General features: G+C 34.6%; 1 protein-coding gene across 1 annotated transcript; it reads right to left on the bottom strand.

Annotated features, from left to right (window-relative positions):
• Positions 1 to 17369: 17369 nt before the first annotated feature.
• On the bottom strand, positions 17370 to 19335 carry LOC114821092 (NAC domain-containing protein 90-like). The gene is made up of 2 exons (XM_029092947.2): positions 18741 to 19335; positions 17370 to 18049 (listed from the first exon to the last, which is right to left on the bottom strand). The coding sequence occupies exons 1-2, from the start codon at positions 19107 to 19109 to the stop codon at positions 17702 to 17704; spliced, it is 717 nt and encodes a 238-aa protein (XP_028948780.2). The 5' UTR covers positions 19110 to 19335; the 3' UTR covers positions 17370 to 17701.
• Between the last annotated feature and the right edge of the window lie 1736 nt (positions 19336 to 21071).

Genomic DNA, 21071 nt, shown 5'->3' with positions numbered 1-21071 from the left:
GTTTGATCAGCTGAAAGGTGCGTGTGTATTTTCTAAGATTGATTTGAGATCCGGGTATTATCAATTGAAGATTAAAGAAGACGATGTACCTAAGACGGCTTTCCGAACTCGGTATGGACATTATGAATTTTCGGTTATGCCGTTTGGGTTGACTAATGCACCTGCAGCTTTTATGAGATTAATGAATGAGGTATTCCAGAAATATCTTGATAAATTTGTTATTGTTTTTATTGATGATATTCTGGTATACTCTAAGTCCCAAGCAGATCATATCCGACACCTTAATTTGGTGTTAAGGAAATTAAGGGAGCATCAGTTGTATGCCAAGTTCAGTAAATGTCAGTTTTGGTTGACTGAAGTGGCATTTTTGGGGCATGTTGTATCAGCTCAAGGTATTCAAGTTGATCCTCAAAAGATTGCAGCAGTGGAGAATTGGGAGCAACCTCGAACCGTCACGGAGGTACGAAGTTTTCTTGGCTTAGCAGGTTATTATCGACGGTTCGTTCAGGATTTCTCTATGATTGCTTTACCGTTGACAAAGTTGACCAGGAAGGATGTTAAATTTGAGTGGGATGAGAATTGTGAGCGGAGTTTTCAACAATTGAAGTATTGCCTCACTCATGCACCGGTGTTGGTACTTCCCGACGATAGCGGTAATTTTGAGATATATAGTGATGCTTCATTAAATGGTTTGGGATGTGTTTTGATGCAGCATAATAAGGTGATTGCCTATGCTTCTAGGCAGTTGAAAAATCATGAAAGGAACTATCCTACTCACGATCTTGAATTGGCAGCAATTGTTTTTGCTTTGAAAATTTGGAGGCATTACTTGTATGGTGAGAAGTGTAAGATCTTCACTGATCACAAGAGTCTTCAGTATTTGTTTACTCAGCATGATCTTAATCTTCGTCAGCGAAGGTGGATGGAATTGTTAAGTGATTATGATTGTTCTATTGAATACCATCCAGGTCGTGCTAATGTAGTAGCGGATGCACTGAGTAGGAAACCTCAAGGTAGGCTTAATGCCTTATATGCGAGTCGTGTTCCTCTTCTTGCTGAATTGAGGACAACGGGGGTAAGGTTGGAAATTGAAGACCGAGATGGAGCTTTTCTTGCTAGTTTTCAAGTCAGGCCAGTTTTGGTGGACCGTATACTTGCAGCTCAGATGGTGAATGAGGAAGTTCAGGAGTTGGTTCAGTTAAGAAGTGAAGGGAAAAAGAAAGACCTCAGAATTCGGGAATCAGATGGTATGCTCATGCAAGAAGACAGAATGTATGTTCCGAATAATGAGGAATTGAAGAAGGAAATTCTGGATGAAGCACATTGTTCAGCTTATGCGATGCATCCGGGAGGAACAAAAATGTATCATACCATTCGACCATTTTATTATTGGCCGGGTATGAAAAGAGAAATTGCAGAATATGTGAGCAGGTGTATTATTTGCCAGCAAGTGAAAGCAGAAAGGAAGAAGCCCTTTGGGCGAATGCAACCCCTTCCTGTTCCCCAGTGGAAATGGGAAAATATAACAATGGATTTCGTGTATAAACTTCCTCGTACGCGAAATGGATTTGATGGTATTTGGGTGATTGTGGATCGACTCACCAAGTCTGCGCATTTCATTCCTGTGAGGGAGAAATACCCTCTGAATAAATTGGCTAAGTTGTTTATTTCGAAGATTGTCAAGTATCATGGAGTCCCAGTAAATATTATCTCCGATCGAGACCCGAGGTTTACTTCTAAATTTTGGGTGGCTTTTTAGGAAGCTCTGGGTACTCAATTACTGTATAGCACAGCTTATCATCCTCAAACTGATGGGCAATCAGAGAGGACCATTCAGACGTTGGAGGATATGTTGAGATCTTCAGTACTGCAATTTGGTGATTCTTGGCATGATCGTCTGGACTTAATGGAGTTTGCTTATAATAACAGTTTTCACTCGAGCATTGGTATGTCCCCATTCGAGGCACTTTATGGTAGGGCGTGTCGAACGCCATTATGTTGGTCTGAGGTTGGTGAACGGGTATTAGAAGGCCCTGAGATCGTGGACGAGACGACTCAAAATGTTCAGGTAATTAAGTCAAACCTGAAAGCAGCCCAGGATCGACATAAGAGTTTAGCGGATCGGCATACTACTGATCGAGTGTATGATGTGGGTGATTGGGTATTCTTGAAATTGTCGCCTTGGAGAGGTGTAGTACGATTTGGGAAAAGAGGGAAGCTAAGTCCGAGATATATTGGACCTTATGTGATCATTGAAAGAGTTGGTGAAGTTGCCTACCGGTTGGAACTGCCTCCGGAGTTATCTAAGGTCCATAATGTGTTCCATGTCTCTATGCTTCGGCATTATATTTCTGATCCTTCTCATGTGATCCCTCCTCAACCGTTAGAGATTAATCCGGATTTGACGTATGATGAGGAACCGGTCACTATCTTGGATTGGAAAGATAAGGTTCTGAGGAACAAGACGGTGAGTTTGGTAAAGGTATTGTGGATGAACCATTCTGCAGAGGAAGCCACCTGGGAGACGGAAGATCGGATGAGAGAGATGTACCCAAGGTTATTTTATGGGTACTAAGTGGTTATTTGATTGTGGGAATTTCGGGGACGAAATTCTATAAGGAGGGGAGATTGTCACAGCCCGTCCCGGGATTTCTATATCGGGGGCGTGAATTGACGTAACTACCCTTGACGGACATTCGGGTACGTGTGTGTGCGACATTATTGAATTAATTTTGTAAGTTTTGGGATTTTAATTTTGGAATTTGGAAATTTTTGTGGTTAGGGAATTGGATGGATGGTGAGGATTGTGTTGGACCACACAATCACACACACACGCACTCCCTGTCTTCTCTCCCTCCCGTAGCTCTCTCTGTCCCTCTCCCTCACGATCTCTCTCTTTCCCCTCACCCTATACGTACGGCCTTCACCCAAAACCCTTCAAAACTCGACGGATCGAGGCAAATAAGGTATGCATCTTCATCCTTTCGTCGTCCTGAGTTCATTGGTGCTAGTTTTAGGAAGTGAAACCTTCGATTTCACATAGATCCCGAACCTCCATTTTTGAGGTACTGTTCATGCGAACGTAAAATGTTGTGTTTCAGGAGATTTCAAGCTTGTGGTGAGCTTTAGGAGGTTCTAAGGAAGCTCGGGGACGTTCGTTGGAGAGTTTTGGACGTCGGGATCGTAGGTTTCAAGTTTGGCCGAATCTTTGGTTTTTGCAAGGTGAGATTTCGTAGTTTTTAGGCCCTAAAACAAGTCCAACGTGATTGTACACTCTTAGGGCTTCAATTTGGTATAAAATACGAAGAAAATGGGTGAAAAACGAAGGAGAATAGTGAGTTTGAAAATCGGCCGGAGTTCGGCCGGAGTCCGGCCACCGGAGAACCAGTCCGGCGAGACCTGCGAAGAAGACGGCACGTGCGCTGCACGTGCTGCGCGTGGCCAGCGCGTGGACCCGTGCCACGTGTGGCGCGTGGGGGCGCGTGGGGCTTCCAAAAATTTTTCTAAAAATTTCTCGACGCTCGTGACGTCGAGTAGGTCGATGTGGTATATTAATATACCAAAATTGAGCATCGTATGAGAAGTTATTTCAAATTATTGGTGATGTGCTTAAAATTAATGTTTTTATAGTTGTTTCGCATATAGGTGAGACGTATCCCGAGGACGACCGCATCCAGGGACGCCACGGGGGTTACGACCCGTCGACTTATCAGTGAGTGGGCAGTTTTGTTTTCGTATTACCTATATACTACTGTTTTTCCCAGAAAAATGTTTATATGAAAATATGTTTTGAATATGCCATGCATAGAATTATTTGAAAATCATGAATTGGTTTATGAACTATATGATTGAAATATGATGCATACATGTTGCATGGTGCTGTGGAGGCACAGGTAAGTCAGGTGAGTTCATTTATTCATTGAATTGTTGTTGTTGAGATGAGTTGAGCTCATAATCTGCACCCTAGGTGTTAGTGCTTATATTATTCACCACACCGCACGCTCGTCTTGGATCCAAGTAGGTGGATGTCGTACAGACCATGTGAGGGTTCCGACATGCTAGTCGTACAGATCACTAGGCGTGATTCCGACTAGTGGGTGACCTTAGTTATGCGCGCTGATGATATGATGAGAGAAGCACTAGAGCGTATTTTTACACCTTTCATCGTATAGACTACCTTACGTAGTTCCGAGTGATGTGCAGAGTAGGGCCGTATAGGTCACTGTGGTGACTCCGGCTTAGTGGGATTTGAGCTATTGAATTAATCGTATAGGACCAACTGCAGGGTCTCCGATTGATTCCTTATTCACCTGATTTATATTTTTATTTATGTCATGGCATGTTTTCTTGAAAATGTTAAAGATTTGAGATTTAAATGTTGAGATTTTATATGGTTATATATTTCTGGGAAAGTATACAGGTTTTTACGGCGAGGGGATATAACTGTTTTAATGAAATGTTTTGGAAAACTAATTTGTTTTACTGACCCACTCATTTTGTTTTGCGCCCCTCCAGGTTCTAGTTTAGCGGTGGTTGGCTCACGAGGTCCTTTCCGGCTTTCTGACAGATTTGGGACATGTAGGACTCACCTGAGGGTGATGTATTCTTATTTTAGTCCTACTTGACTGCAGTTAACCTATGCTCTGAACTTATGTGTTTACTTGTAACTCGTCCGGTTATGTCCGTATGTGGTTATGTTGAGTTTGGGTTGAATTTCTGTTGTTATATGTTGTTATTACGCTTCCGTGTCGTGCTTATGGTTACGTCACGCCCACGTGGCGGCCAGCACACCTGGATCCTCCGGATCAGGGTGTGTCATGTTTGGTTTAATAGATACCCATGTAAAATATGCAATAAAGAAACAAAAAGATAATTGTACAATGAAAATGTCATCACACAAACTAAATATTGTCTAATCAATACTTGAAAAACATAAATAAAATTTGAGCACAAATTACTTTTCCCACTTCAAAATTTAGGTAAATTTAACGGAGATATGCATTCTACGAAACTAGTTTCAACGATCCAACCATCAAACTTGTTTGTACTCACTCCGAGATCGCATACGTAAAAAATCACAAAAAACAAACATTCAAAGATTACGTAACGGAACAAAAGTTTTCGACGGTTATAAACGAAAAATCACAATTTAACGGTTATTTTAGCTCCGATTTTCATGATTTTTTACAGCTACACTCCTCGACCCTATAAGAATGTAATGAATAAATTTGATCTTCAATTTAAAATATATACACAAGTGGATACCACAAAATCTTATTTTATACTTAATGGAAGTATAACATTAACTCTAGGTGTTTATTAAATCTACTGTTTTGATGCGATACGCATTCTACGAAGCATTTTTCAACGATCGAACCGTCAAACTTGTTTGTACACACTCCGAGATCGCATACGTAAAAAATCATAAAAAACAAACATTCAGAGATTACGTAACGGAACAAAGGTTTTCGATGGTTATAAACGAAAAATCACAATTTAACGGTTATTTTAGCTCCGATTTTCATGATTTTTTACAGCTACACTCCTCGACCCTATAAGAATGTAATAAATAAATTTGATCTTCAATTTAAAATATTTACACAAGTGGATACCACAAAATCTTATTTTATACTTAATGGAAGTATAACATTAACTCTAGGTGTTTATTAAATCTACTGTTTTGATGCGATACGCATTCTACGAAGCATTTTTCAACGATCAAACCGTCAAACTTGTTTGTACAAACTCCAAGATCGCATACGTAAAAAATTACAAAAAACAAACATTCAGAGATTACGTAACGGGACAAAAGTTTTCGATGGTTATAAACGAAAACTCACAATTTAACGGTTATTTTAGCTCCGATTTTCATGATTTTTTACAGCTACACTCCTCAACCCTATAAGAATGTAATGAATAAATTTGATCTTCAATTTAAAATATTTACACTAGTGGATACCACAAAATCTTATTTTATACTTAATGGAAGTATAACATTAACTCTAAGTGTTTATTAAATCTACTGTTTTGATGCGATACGCATTCTACGAAGCATTTTTCAACGATCAAACCGTCAAACTTGTTTGTACACACTCCGAGATCGCATACATAAAAAATCATAAAAAACAAACATTCAGAGATTACGTAACGGAACAAAAGTTTTCGACAGTTATAAACGAAAAATCACAATTTAACGGTTATTTTAGCTCCGATTTTCATGATTTTTTACAGCTACACTCCTCGACCCTATAAGAATGTAATGAATAAATTTGATCTTCAATTTAAAATATTTACACAAGTGGATACCACAAAATCTTATTTTATACTTAATGGAAGTATAACATTAACTCTAGGTGTTTGTTAAATCTATCAATTTGATAGGATATGCATTCTACGAAACTAGTTTTAACGATCAAACCGTCAAATATGTTTGTATATACTCCGAGATAGCATGTGTAAAAAATCGTAAAAAAAAAAAAAAAATTAAAACATGTGTTTATTTATAATCAATATAACATTTTAAACTAATAAAATTAGACATGATAAAGTACACCAGATGTTCATGTGTGTTTATGTGTCAGACAATGTGCTTTGTGACGCATTGAAAAAGATTGTAGTATGTTGTTATTATTCTCTCAGAAAATTTATGGCTCGTGGGAATTGGGTTCATTAGACTTTAGGGTCATGAGTGAAAAAAAAAATTTAAAATATGTGCTTATTTATTTATTTTTAAACAATATAACATTTTAAATTAATAAAATTTTCATTTCTGTCGGTTATAACCGCCACCATTAACTCAAAAACCGCCAGGATATATAAAAAATATTTTAAAAAAAGATTAAAAAACTATTGTCGATTTTATCCGACAGTATTTTTTTATATCCGCAAGTAAATATCCGCCAGTAATTTCTGTCGGATATAACCGACAGGATTTTTATAATATCCGCCACTAATTAAATGATGTGTCGGATACAATTTATCCGACATGATTTTTCTAAAACAGCAACCATCATCCGCCATCTAAAGCTAATATTGTAGTAGTGTTTGTACCCACCCCGTTTTGTGGCTACTAATTTGTACCCGCCCCGCGGGTCCTATTTGTGATCATAACCTTTATAAGAAGAAGGATGTCACAGTGAAATGTTAAAAGCTCTTTTTATTGCCAAATTGGTTTTAGGGTGTAATGTCGTTGATGGTGTCATAGTAGGTTAGTTTACATGTGAAACTCACATGTTTTACATCACTCAGTATATATTGTAAGCATATTTGGCATGAGTATCATCACATATAAGGTGACATATAAGGATGTAAAGAATTATCCCACGTAAAAGAAATTAAATAACCTTACTAAATTAAGTTAATAAAGAGTTGAATTACTCTTCTGACTACCAAATACTTTTAGAATGAAACTTGTTATTTTCCGAGTTTGAATTTTTTATTTTTTGATATGCATGCATTATATATCATAAGGTAAAGGGCATCACAAGGAGAAACTTTACTATATTTTTCTTGATCAATAAGAATGTTTACAATGGATATCACATGGATATATTCACATATCTTAATTTAAAAACAACTTATTTTTATTGATCAATAAGAATGATTACAATGGATATCACATGGATAATATTCATATATCTTAATTTAGAAACAAGCAGCACAGACAAAGACAATGAGTAATCTCCTATTTGGCCACCAACTTACAAATCTGTCAAAACACTGAGGCGCGGTCTTAAGATAATGCTATTTGACTGGTGGCCAAATATTCTATTGAATCTGAATTTCAATTTCCAATCGTAAGAAAAGGTTAGGGACATAATATATTAAATTTTTATTGTTCCTAAGACTATCTTTAACCTTGGGTTAAAACTTAAAAATTTTAATCTAGAAAATTTAGGTTTTAATCCATAAACATTTTTCTGCTCCAACTCTTTTGAGTTAAATTTTTAGTCCGAGACTATTAAATAATGAATTTAGGATAACTTTTTTTTCTTAAAGTAACTTTAAAAAAAATTATGTAGAATATCCTAAGTTAATTTTATGAGAACATTTTAACCGAAAAATATTTAGATTCTGATATATAGTGAAAAATCACTAAACCGCCACCATGAAACTCATGGAACACTATGAAAGAATATGAAACACATAAAAGAATTTTTTTTTTTTAATCACTTTAGCAGTTGGATTTAAATTTGGACTGTTAGATCTTTTTTTTTTTTTTTTTTACCGTTGGATTTAATCACTACTACCAAAATTACACACCCCACCCGGAATATCCAACTCGACACCCGACTGGAACTGTGCTGGCTGACAATCGGAAGGTGACGAAGTCATAAAGTGATGATGATGTGGAAAGTGCTACTAATTTAAACCTAAAGTAACTAATTCTAGAGTGTGTATGTGAGCGGGATTGAATTGTTTCACATAAGTGATGTTCAAAGCATAAGTAAATTGCAGTAAAATAATAATAAGAACATTTATACCAAAAAGAGACATCTCCTACTTGGCAATTTTTACTAGCAATCCTCGTCTTCACGAAAACTCTACCACAAAAACCTTGGAGGGGCGAAAAACAAGGGTGAGTAGGTCTGAAAAATAAAGTTTTGTAAAATCTTTTTGAAAAGTGTAACCCCTCGCTGTAAGACAAATATATAGTTTTATGAAAATATTATAATAATAGTATGTAATCAGGTTCCTGCAGATCTTAGCCATTGGATTCAATAAATTTGTCAATAAAAAACTAAAAAAATGCACATATATGGTGGGACCAACTCACTAACCGAGGGAATAATCCTAACATAAATTTGTTTTCAGAAATGAGCTTTGAGTTAAAACTAATATTTGCCCCAAGGGTTAAAGCTGTTGAAGGAGGTTTATAGCCTAAAATTTGAGTTATACTCCAAGGGTTGGAGTATAAATATAAAATTTGAGTTATGTTAGATTGTAATTTATCGTGAAATAAGAATGATTGTTTATATATAAAAAGTTAAATAGTGTTCTAATCCACATGTTTATAACCTTCAATGTTATCGACAATCTAAATAAGTTAATGGCCAAGCTATATCTATAGGCTGATGAATATACAGGAAAGGCAACCTCAAACATGTGAAGAACATGTTGATTATATAGAAATTTACATTATGCGAATGCCCTTACGTCATACGTGAACATTCCGAACCCTAGAAAATCAATTCAATATTACATATATGCAACAGCTGGAAAATTATATGCTTGCATGCATGGATTTATGTTCTCTTTCATATTTTTTTCTGTATTTTCAATTCGTCTACTAAATTGATCATTGTTTAGTTTTTAGGTGGCACAACCTGATTAGACAATAAATAAATTTAAAAAAAAGAAAGAAAACTAATGAAAAGGGCTTGAAAACTTTGAGTTTTAATGATAAGGACAAAATAAAGGGTAAAGTGAATAGTATAAGGATTGACTTTTTCGTGTAAAAATGTGGTTTTTCGTTAAAGTGAACAGTACCGGAAGCTTTTCGTTAAAGTTCCCTTAAAAAAATGTAAAATAGGGAGTTGGTCACGTAAGAGAAAGTCTTTCTTCTTCATTAAACCCAAAATCCAAGAACAACAGCCATGGTGTTCTTCATTGTGTTCCTCTTCGTCTAAAATTGATATCTTTTCTTGGTTCAAAACTCTTGTTGCTTAGTATACTATCTACACAACCTTGGCAGTCTTCTCTCTTTCATCACATACTTAGACCGTTGGGTGATCCTCAATGGTCCTCATTGGTGCTTCCTCAGACTTTCAGGTGGTTCCAAGCATGTCCATGAATGGATCCGCCCCTGATTGTACGATTGACTTATAAATGACAGAATCTTGGTCTTTAGTTTTTTTTTTGTTAATTAATTGTGAAATTTCGAGGAAATTTACCATTATTCTTAATCAACCAAAAAATAATATTTCTAATTAGGATGACCATAAAATATATACTTATGTTGACATTCATATTATTCTATGAGACTATCCTCGCAGGAACCATGTTTCACTACCGAAAGAAAAGCTACAAGTGCTGCTAAAACCCAATCACAAATTGATAAGTGTCCAATCCTAATTTCCAATTTCAATTTATTCAGCTAGGCATCCATTTGTGATTGACTTTTGAGCAGCATTTGCTGCTCTTCTTTTAGCAGCGATGCATGGTTCTTCCTGTAGCATGTGATTGGAAAAAAACATGCTGCGTTTAGTCAAAAAATTGTATTCTTTACTTTGCTAAGATTTTCGCTTGCAAGAAATAAAACTAGGAACCGTTATTCACAGTCTTCTTAGTCATATACTCTTTTTTAAATCAAGAGTGCATGACGAGTGCTACGTTTAGTCAAAGAATTGGATTCTTTACTTTGCTAAGATTTTCGCTTGAAAGAAATAAAACTAGGAACTGTTATTCACAGTCTTCTTAGTCATATACTCTTTTTTAAATCAAGAGTGCATGACAAGTATTATGAAGTGCTAACTTTCATATATTATTCTTTGGGCCATGCATGATAATTTTGCTGGCACTGAATGACTAAAAGCACATTTAGAGAAAATATTTTTGAAATCAATCCTTAATAAAAATGCATTAATTCTGGAAAAACACTTGAAGTGCTTTCTACAATAAACACATAGTTGGTGCTTCTTGCAGAAAACACTTTATATTGCAGGTGGATAAATGCTGCTAAATTCTTTTCTGGAGCATCAAACTGTTGGGAGCATAGCCATTCCTATCACTCTTAGGCACGGTTATATGATTGAGACATCTGCAATGTGGATTGAATTCTTTTCATTCTTCATATTTGTCTGTAACTGTCCACCGTGCTGGTCTCGAAGACGAGTGGTGATTAGCACTAAAAAAACATTGGTTCCTAATTATCTACTAACTGGTAATTGTCAAGAATGATAATGCATGGAACGGGAAATGAACGGAGCCTTTCCCAATTTGTTTGTGATCTCGATACATATGCGTGTTCAAAAGACCTTTTTTCAATCACTTTGTATACATACGTTGTTCAAAGATATCTTGATCTGTTTTACCTTTTACTTGATTGGCAGGACGTTAGTTTTTTGTTCAATGTGGGATTGTTTGTGTAAGTGTTAGTCTAATCTTGGAAGTTACATTTTCTATTCAATATAATTTACTTGTGATGTTGATCTTTAGTAAGTGATTTCACACTCGTTTCTCCTTCCATACTCCACTTCTTGTTTGTGTCATTTGATTCTTTTTTTTTTTATTTATACAATTTTAAAGTCGGGAAACAAAGAGGCCACTAGCTTTATAATTTGGTGGTATTCCTCTTCTTTTGTAAGTAGGAGGTCTGACATTTGACTCTTATAAAAAACGAGTTTGATATCAAATTATTACTAACTCATCATGTGATTTAGCTTTATTCTCACACGTATCGTTTATATAAAAAGGCTTAAAACAAATAGAGCAATACATAATGTGAAACCAATTAGCCATGAGGAAGAATATTCCACTTCATCAATTACCAAAAGAAACAAAAATGGAAAGACCATGTCGTTCACAAAGCATCCACATGAGGATTTTGCACTTTTCGAAGAAGTATTTGGGTTGACCTCAAGGGCCTATCAGCCTATGTTCGGTCTTCCCCAATGCAAAGGGCCGAGAAGGCCAAAGTCCTCGTCTTTCTGCTACCGGAGTGGTTTATACATAAAAAAAAAAAGGGTAAAGATTGATCCATGGCCATAGAAAAAAGAGAACTTTAATAAAAAACTCATGATACTCATTTTAACGAAAAATCATATTTTTACAATAAAAAGTCAATCCTGGTATTATTCATTTTACCCTTTATTTTGTCATTTTCGTTAAAACTCAAAGTTTTTAAGCATTTTTCATTAGTTTTGCTTAGAAAAAAAAAGAAAACTTCAAACTCCTCTATGTCGAAAGATCCGGATCTTCTTTTGTAAGGATTCCGGAGATTCATAAATAATGTTCGTTTATTGTATATTGTATAGTAAAAAATTATTTTAAATTTTTATATTTAAAATTTAATACAAATAGTATCTGATGAAAACTGACCGCACGATGTACAATAAACAAACACGATTTATGTATCCTCCGGATCCTCACAAAGAGGATCTGGAAAGAATCCTCGTTCCTCTTTGTCATCTACTTATTTGTCATCTAATTTCTTCTTAATAGTCTAAAATGGGAAATAAGTATACTAGTGGTGTCTAATACAATTTTCGAAAAAGTTAAAATGCATAACAGTATTATTTATTTGGAATGTCAATGAAAAATATATACAAGTCCATCACCTAAAATGAAGTACTAAGGCCTCGTTTGGCAGCCTGTAAAAGGGATCGGATAGGATAAATAATACGGACCTGAGTGTTTGGCGTTGTTACGTACTACATAGCACCTGGATTAATTATGCTGGCCCCACATGATTTATACGGTACAAATCTGTTAATTTATCCTCCCTAAAACCTAAGGATTATTAGTCGATCGGGTGGGAAACAACGCTCACTCTCTCGCTCTCTGTCCCTCTCTCCTCGCGTTCCTCTCTCTCGCATCGTTCGCAAGACTCATTCATGTTGTCGTCGTTCAGTCGTCGTCGTTCTTCTTCTACTTTTATCTGTTCCGCCCTAAATTATTGGGGAAGTTATAGTTCCCTTCAAATTAAGTTTTAGAACTCCAAAATTTCTATGAAATTCTGTGAAATTAATGAGGGTTGGACAACTTCTTGATTAAATTCCTATAGCTCTTGGCTCAATTTCTGCGTTTGCGACGACCCACCACGATGGAAATCCAATTAATCGATTTCGTTGACACTCTGTCAATCCTTACATACGTGGCTGGATCATCGTCTCCGCTTGAAGTCTCACCTTCACAGTGCCTCTATTTGCCGTGAAACACACCCTTAACTGATCTGTGTTGTTTGCAGAAGATTAACCAAAAAGGGTTTTATGCAGAAGATGAACAACAAATTTAGGGCAGTGCCCCTTGTGGATTATTCTATCATTATTTTTCCTATTTTTTTTTTCATTTTATTAACAATTTTTTCCTTAAAACTAATATGGATATTTAGCAGTACTACTTATTTTGTGCGGTACCAAACGCAGTATTAATAGTAGATTTTTAGTTCGATACTGCATTAAACGATCGACTAATTTAGTTAGTACTATCCGACAACTATTTATCCTATTCGATTGAAATAGTCAGTACAGTCCGAGCTGCTAAACAAGACCTAAAAGTAATTGTAATTGCAAGGCTTTGCACTTTCAGTTGAAAAAAGAGCATTCATTTGTGGCAATGTCTCATTCAACATTCTTTCAATATCGCTTGTACATTTTTTTATATAAGAAAAGTGAGAATATATACTTTTATGAGAAATGCTAAAAAGACTCTCTCAAATTAAGACTATTCTTGAACTGTTTACCACCTCATAATTTAACGTTAATTTTTGTGTCAACAATATAAAATATAGTACAAAAATATAAGGTGTCAAAAGTTTATAGAGAGTCTCACTTTTGAGTGAGCCTCTTTAGCATTTCTCTTCTCTACTCTTTAGCATTTCTCTTAAATTGTTCATTCCTTCATCATTGTATTTTTTTTTTAAGAGAAATTCTAAGGAAATTATTTCAAAATGAGATTTTTCATAAACTCTCTATCATCTTATTTTTTTAGTATAATATTTTTATACTATTGACATAAAAATTATGCCATAAAAATAAAATGGCAAAAAATACGTAAAAATATTCACTTTTAGAAAGTTCGCTTAACATTTATCTTCTTATATTTTTACGAAGCGACACAACCCTATTTAGATGACAGACGACGACAAATGACAAATGACAAATGACAGATGACACAACCCAATCTATGTTTTGTATTTGCACATGATTGCTTAATACATGTTTTTCAATACTATAACCGACAAGGAAGAAATTAACAAAAGTCGGTGAGAAAAAGGTCAAAACAAAAACATGCCTACTTCTTATATTGTATACAAGTTTAAATATGGGTCCTGTCTTGCTCACTTTCCTGCTGTTATATTTCTGTCAACGCGTCCTTTGTGGTAAACAAAAGAAGAGAAAAAGGACTAAGATTCTCTCACCATCTCTTTTCATTCCCTTTTAATACTTTCTTTTCACATTCTTTATTTTGTCTTTTTCTTTCTATAAAAAATTAATATAAGATGTTGACGTGATTTAACTGTGACCGTTCAAATAGGAGAGAAGAAAAGGGAAAAAAAAAAGGAAAAAAATCATACTCCGAGAAAAAGATGGTCTCAGAGCTGGTTTGGCAATATGAAATTTTATATAAAAAAAAACAGCAACTTATTAAAAAAATTGGAATGTATTTGATAAAACAAAAACAAAACAAAAAAAAACACACACATTTTGAAAAAGTTGCTTTCAATGACAATAATAAAATATAGAAAAGCAGAAGCATCTTGGTCTATCATACTTCTAAAAAATGTTTTTTTAAAAAAAAAAAAAACATAGTAACCAATGCCTATTTGATAATTTTTTTTTTAATGAGAAGTATACTTCCACATATTTTATAAAATTACAATCATTGCCCTTGTATTATTCTCTTTGACAATAATTATATCACATTAAATATTATATCTTTTTTAGTCATTTTACATATTCATAATAATTTATATAAAAATTTACCAAACACTCATACTTTTTTTTTGTTAAAAGCACTTTATAGGAAAAAGTTCACCAAACAATTAATAACTTTATATTATAACTGTTTATTCTCATAATACAACCGAAATAGTTTTTTTTAAAGCACACTTGTACCAAACTATCCCTAAATTTATCCTTTTCTTGTTTTGGTATTGCCTGTGGTTTTGTTAGTGGTATCGTTTAATGGTTTATCCAATCTTTGTATTGTTCATATAGTATAGACATTCCATAAAGTGGCGGCGCCACTTTTCATAACTTTTTTTTTATAGTATAGACATTAGATAGAAACAGCATGTCTGCATTTGAAAATTACAATTAACCTCAATATAGAAAAACTTAATCATGCATAATCGCTTTTATACAGAGACCATGTAAAACATAACTTTTAATGGCAATATGCTACAAAAGTCATATTAAACTTGTTATAAATTGTAATTATTTTGGAGTGCTAATTAATAACATCGCTCTGATCTTTTAAAAGGAAGGAAAACAAGTACAGTTTGCATGCAAACTACTTATATACATTTTACACTCATACTTCTATTTCAATAAATTTTATCTAGACTTAATTTCAATAATATTCATAATGTCAATGAATATATATACGGTTTAGTGATTCTTAGGGCTGTAGTGTATTCAGATTTATATGGATTTTTGTTGAGTTCTATATGTGATAGACTTTCACATATTTAAGTAGATTTTTACATACTATTATAAACTCCATAAAATTTCTTAGACTTTTAATGATATATTTGTGTGAAAAATAAATGAGCTAAATGATAGACTTGTATAGTTTTAGAGAGTTCAATACTATAATTTTATGAATTGTCATAGACTTTTTAATGACCAATTTATTAATAAGCATTATCATTTTTAAGTTTTTGCTATTGAAATTGTGATGATGACCATGACAAAGTGGTATTATGAGGTGATGGTGGCAACTATAGTGGTGGAAGTGTCACGTGGTGATCGTCAACAAGATGGTGATAGTAAGTTGGTGTCTTTAGTGGTGACGATAATAGTTGGGGTGCTGTTTGAAGTGGCAGGGTGTTGTTGGGGTGGTGGAGGAGTAAGGATAAGGGGGGTGGTGCTGATAGTGATAGAGGTGGCGGTCATGGTGATTGTGGTGTCAATGGTGGTCATAGTAAGGTTGGTGATGATGCTCAAGGTAGTGACGATTGTGACGGCGATGGTGATGATGGTGGTTGTGGGGGTGGAAGAGTGGTCATGCACTACTACAAAAGTGGCTTAATGTGTCAAAGATTGGTGGTGGTTTTATACAATGTACTGTCAGATAAGACATTTCTAACAGCTTGTTTAGATTATGTCGGGTGAAAAAGCAATATTGTCGCTTACAACCAATATAAACTATAAATGTCGGATATAATCGACACTAGACATTATTATCTGACACAAATAGTGAAGTCGAATTAAAATTTTTTTATTTCAAAAATAGACCTTTTGTGTCAATTGTAATCGACGTCAATGGTCTTTTATCCGACACTACTGACTTTTAAAAAAAAAATTAAAATGCTTTCCTTTTCTTGGCGGTTTTAGAGTCCTAATTGATAGAAAAAAGTATTTCCCTGAAGCTAGCAATTTTGTCGCTTCTTACATGCCATTGCAGCCATTTCCTGTTGGATATTTCCAAATATCCGCCAGAAATTAGCTTTTCTTGTCGTCTTTTAAAACGACACTAATAGGTACTTTCATAGTAGTGATGGTAAGATGATGCTGGTGACATAGTGGTGTAATAGTCATTGCATTAGGTGGTGTAGTTTATCACTAGACAATTGAAAAACAATGAAATCTATCAAAATTTTGGGAGAAGATGTTGGATTTGATATGACAAAATATTTATCATAAAAACACTAAAAGTCCATCAAAATCCATGAATTTTTAAAATCCCTTAAAATCAATGAAATTTTGAATACACCTGGATTTTTGCAAACTCACAAAAATCATAATTGAATACCACAAGAATTTCATAGACATTTCAAACGTCATAAAAAGTCTTTGTCAATACATGATGACTTTTGTTAACTTCTTAAAAGTTTATATTGAATACACCTAGATTTCATAAGCAAAATCCATCAAACTCTATATACAATACACCCCCCCCCCTCTTCCTTTAAATTCCACGTTGGTGAAAGGGTTATAGGTTCAAATATCTCATGCACAATTCCCAACATTTTTTTAACCATACATGTCGTACATACTATTGATACATTTTTTTAGTAGAGCAATAACATTAGTGGGTTAAGAAGTTAGCTATTAGGAGGAAGGAAATTGGTGGGGATCAAACTCGCACCAAATGTATAGACTTGATTGTTTTCCGCCATTGTAGTAAAAGTACCATCTGGATATTGTTGGTGATTGGAACTTACTATTATCAATATAGGAATAACTCATGCAAAAGACTTTGAAGTGTTGCTAGATAAATAAAGTATAATGATTTTCACACTCTTATTTTCTCTTTCCATTTAATCAATTTAAATGCCAAAAAAAAAAAAACAAAAAAAAAACAAAAAAAAAAAAAACAAAAAAGCAAAACTCACTTCAAAAATAGAATGTGACCAAACTTTTTCTTATAAAAAATATCAGTTTTGTACACTTGATATAAAAGTTAATATGGTTAAATACTTGAACAGTTGGATTCCAAATCATAACAATTCTCATCATTTTATTATTACCAACACATAACTATTATATATGTAAGCCAAATGATAAATTCTATTAGCTACTTCTGCAAACTTTCAAGGTTATACAAAATAGTCCAAGAAACGTACATAATATATGAAACACATTAGACAAAGAACTTATTGGTTTTTGTTTCAAGCGAAGCAAAAGGGATCAAGATTGGTTAGACTGGTGAGGGCAAGTTTAGTACAATATGAATTTGGCTTTCTTTTCCAAATTGTAGCACAAACTTTCCCTTAGAACGGTTAAACCCTACAAATGATTCCACCTGCATTAATCCATTAAACATTTCATTTGTAGAAACGTAATCTTTTCTTCAATTTCATCTTGTCCACCCCTTAAAACCAATGGAGCCAATTATCCATTAATTCGTCCCATTCCCAAATAGCTTCATTATCAACGGCCATTGGCAAAGTCCAACTTCGCTCTGGTTGAGAGGATTGAGAGCCATGGTCTCCTGAGGATGAACTGTCCTTTGAGCTTAAGTTTGTTCTATCTCCCATATTCTGAGGATTCCTATTTGACGTTGTCGACCCTTGATCCAGATGATTTGCACCCTGAGCAGGAGCTGCTTGAATGATTAAGGTAGGGTTTCTTGTGATCTCAATCCCTGGAGGTCGTCTGTCAAATGCCCTAAGGCATTTCGATTTCTTGTACACTCGGCATAAGCTGAACTCTTCCCTTAACTGCATGTATGCATGCCAAAACATATATCAACATAATATTTAATAATATTTATTATGAAGTTTGGTTAGTTAAATGGGTTTAGATGCATATAATTAACTGCACTAAAACTGATCAATGCCGTACTACATCAATTAAGTCGCTTAAAAACAGTGTGGTCCTGTCATATGGTTTCATTTGTTGTTAACTTGTTATATATAGTTGGCACCACTAACATGTTCAGTTTTGCTGGTGTCCCTTCTATAAAGTGATTAAATGTCTTTTTGTGCGCCCAATTTATATTATTTATGGGATATATCACTTGTAATTTCTTAAAACCATATGTTATACACACACACACACACACACACAAAGCAACTTGATTAATTATGTCATTATACTATAAATCCGAAAAGTTCTCCAATTATGTTATCAGGTAATTATGTCATTATACTATAAATCCGAATAGTTCTCCAATTATGTTATCAGGTTGCAAACTAGATAGCTGTCTCACAAATACAAACAACAACAAAGCATTTTCTCACTAAGTGGTGTTGGCTAATTCCAATTGAATTTATGAAGTTTCAGAAAACAATAATTTTATTTGGACAAGCTTGTTGACAGCCTCTCTAATAGATGTATTTCAAGTTTTGTGAAGTTTTAAAACATGGATGTTACTTTTGAGCTAAGAAATTAATTAGCACGTATACTGACCGTGGGAGCAGAAGGAGTACTAGTACTAGTACTAGTGTTTGATGAAGAAGCTGTCATTGATAGTTGATTATTATGATCTGCATGAACTTCGATGCCTTTGTATTCATTCATCATCCACTCGGTTTTCTTTCCATGTGGAGCTCTGCCAGTGTAGAAACCCATGGTTCTTTTGTGGCCGATCGCATGATTGTAATTGGAATTGGAAGAGTAAACAATGCTTGGAGATCCTGTTGCTTTCCAATACCCAGTTGTTGTGAGTCTTCTCGGTCTCCCTCCTCGAGCTTCACTCTCTTGTCTTGGGATGAAAAAGAACCACTGCTCTAAATCTCCATGGCTCACCTCTCCCGAAACCTCTGTTAAATAGTTCATTATAAACCTAATTAATTAATTAAAGTGTAAACTAACTAATTCTAGAATGATATGATATCGAAATATATATAAGTTGAAGTACTGCATCTGTATACACACACACACACATACCAAAATGAAAAGGAAATTGAAATCAGTTAGGGCAATGATTATTGATAAATAACCGGTGCGAAAACTACCGTTGTCGTTAAATTTATGTCCATATTATATTCAATGAATATCAACAATGTACGGGTATGATTCGGTCCAGAACTCGGTTCAAGTTCCCACTCCTCCCATCAAGTTTGTTGTGCAAGTAAAACGAAATCAACTCTTCCTCTGTTGGGTAGAATCTATACCCAGGTGGTAAATCCTCCATTGCATCTGCCTCTCCAGCTCCCTCTACCCTAATAACACTACTTCCAGCTACCCAAATAATGAAAGCTCAAAGCTAGCTAGTTGTTCAGGTTTCTATATATGTTGTCTGATAAGTAGGTTTCAATCATTATATATATCGCAGATTAAAGGTGGAATTAATGGATTGAAATTATTCCAATGAGATCGCGCAAAAAGGAGGCCGAGTGAAAGGAGAAAGGAAAGACAGATTTTTTAGTTGCTTTGGAAAGTTCTCCGCGCTTGTGCTCGAAGAAAAAAGCCTTTGCGCCTCATCTTGACTTGTTGGAATCAGTCCGTATGCCTGTTTTTACACTGCACGCGCTGTTGTATTATTTGCGTTTATTGTCTTTAATTCATCTCACAACTATTAGTATATTAATATTTAAACCATTTTTAGTTTTATATAATTAAAAACTTAAAAATAAAAAAGAAAGAAGAAGAAGCAGATGAACAGTTCTTCTTCTTCCTCTCCCAGCCAAGTAACCACTACAGCCCCACCCCGTCCCGTCGCACATGTAACAGCAGTGGACAATTCGCTTGTAGGTGCTGGTGTGATCGTGCTGGAACCGGGTCTTGATGACATCGATGGGTTGAAGACTCGCGTCCTCCATGATGCCTCCGAGCGAACCCGACAGCGCCTTCGCGTACATCGGAATGGGAGGCTTTTTGGTGGCGGTGGCGGTCTCGTCGGATTGGGGTTTTCACCCATGTTTTTGGGAATTCGATTCCAAATTTCAAACTGCAATCCCAGCCTCAATCAGCAACCATGAGCTTTAATTGAAGCCACAGGTCCCCTCAGCCCACAACTTGGCAAGCGCCACACAGAGCCAGTCTAGAGATTTTTGAGGCTCGGGGTGATGCCAAAAAATGTGCCTTCACTTTATATAAAAAATTATTTGTTTTTACATGTAAGAAATAAAAAAATTATATTTAGAAAAACACTTCAAACTCAGTAATTTAGAAACAAGGAAAAAACTAAATTATTTTGTGTCGAGAGAAGGAAACAAAAAAACTTCAGGTTTACAAGTAGATAGATTATGAGTTTTGTCTTTCATCTGAACTTTTAAAGTGTTTTTGTATAAATCGTGAGATGTTTTTTCTTATTTACTAATCTCGTCAATATAAGACTAAAAAAATAATGATATTTTCGAGTCTTTAAGGATATGTATAAGTAATGAATGGGCACCAAATTAAACTTTTTGATGACACGTTATATAATTTGCAAATTTGGTCTAAAATTTTAGTCTACGCATTACCCTTTGTTGAAGATTAGACTTAAATCAGAACAAATGTTTAAAAATAGCAACCCACATAGTTACTAGCTAGTAATTAAAAATAAATTAACAACCAACAAAAATTTGTAAAAATAAAAAATAAATAAATAAACATGCACCATAGCATTTCGAACTTAGGACCTCTCGTTAATGTTAAAATGAAAAATCATTGCTTCTAATTAAACTTCTAATCACTTAGCCAAATTTTATAATTTTATACTATTATGAAAAGAAATTTATAAAAATTGGAATTTAAATAAGCACACATAGTGTTTTGAACCCAATACCTACTCATTAATTTCAAACAACAAAA

The sequence above is a fragment of the Malus domestica genome, chromosome 14, assembly GCF_042453785.1.
Source record: "Malus domestica chromosome 14, GDT2T_hap1".
Classification (NCBI taxonomy): domain Eukaryota; kingdom Viridiplantae; phylum Streptophyta; class Magnoliopsida; order Rosales; family Rosaceae; genus Malus; species Malus domestica.
Note: the sequence above shows the minus strand (reverse complement) of the source record. Positions and strands in the feature narration are given on the sequence as shown.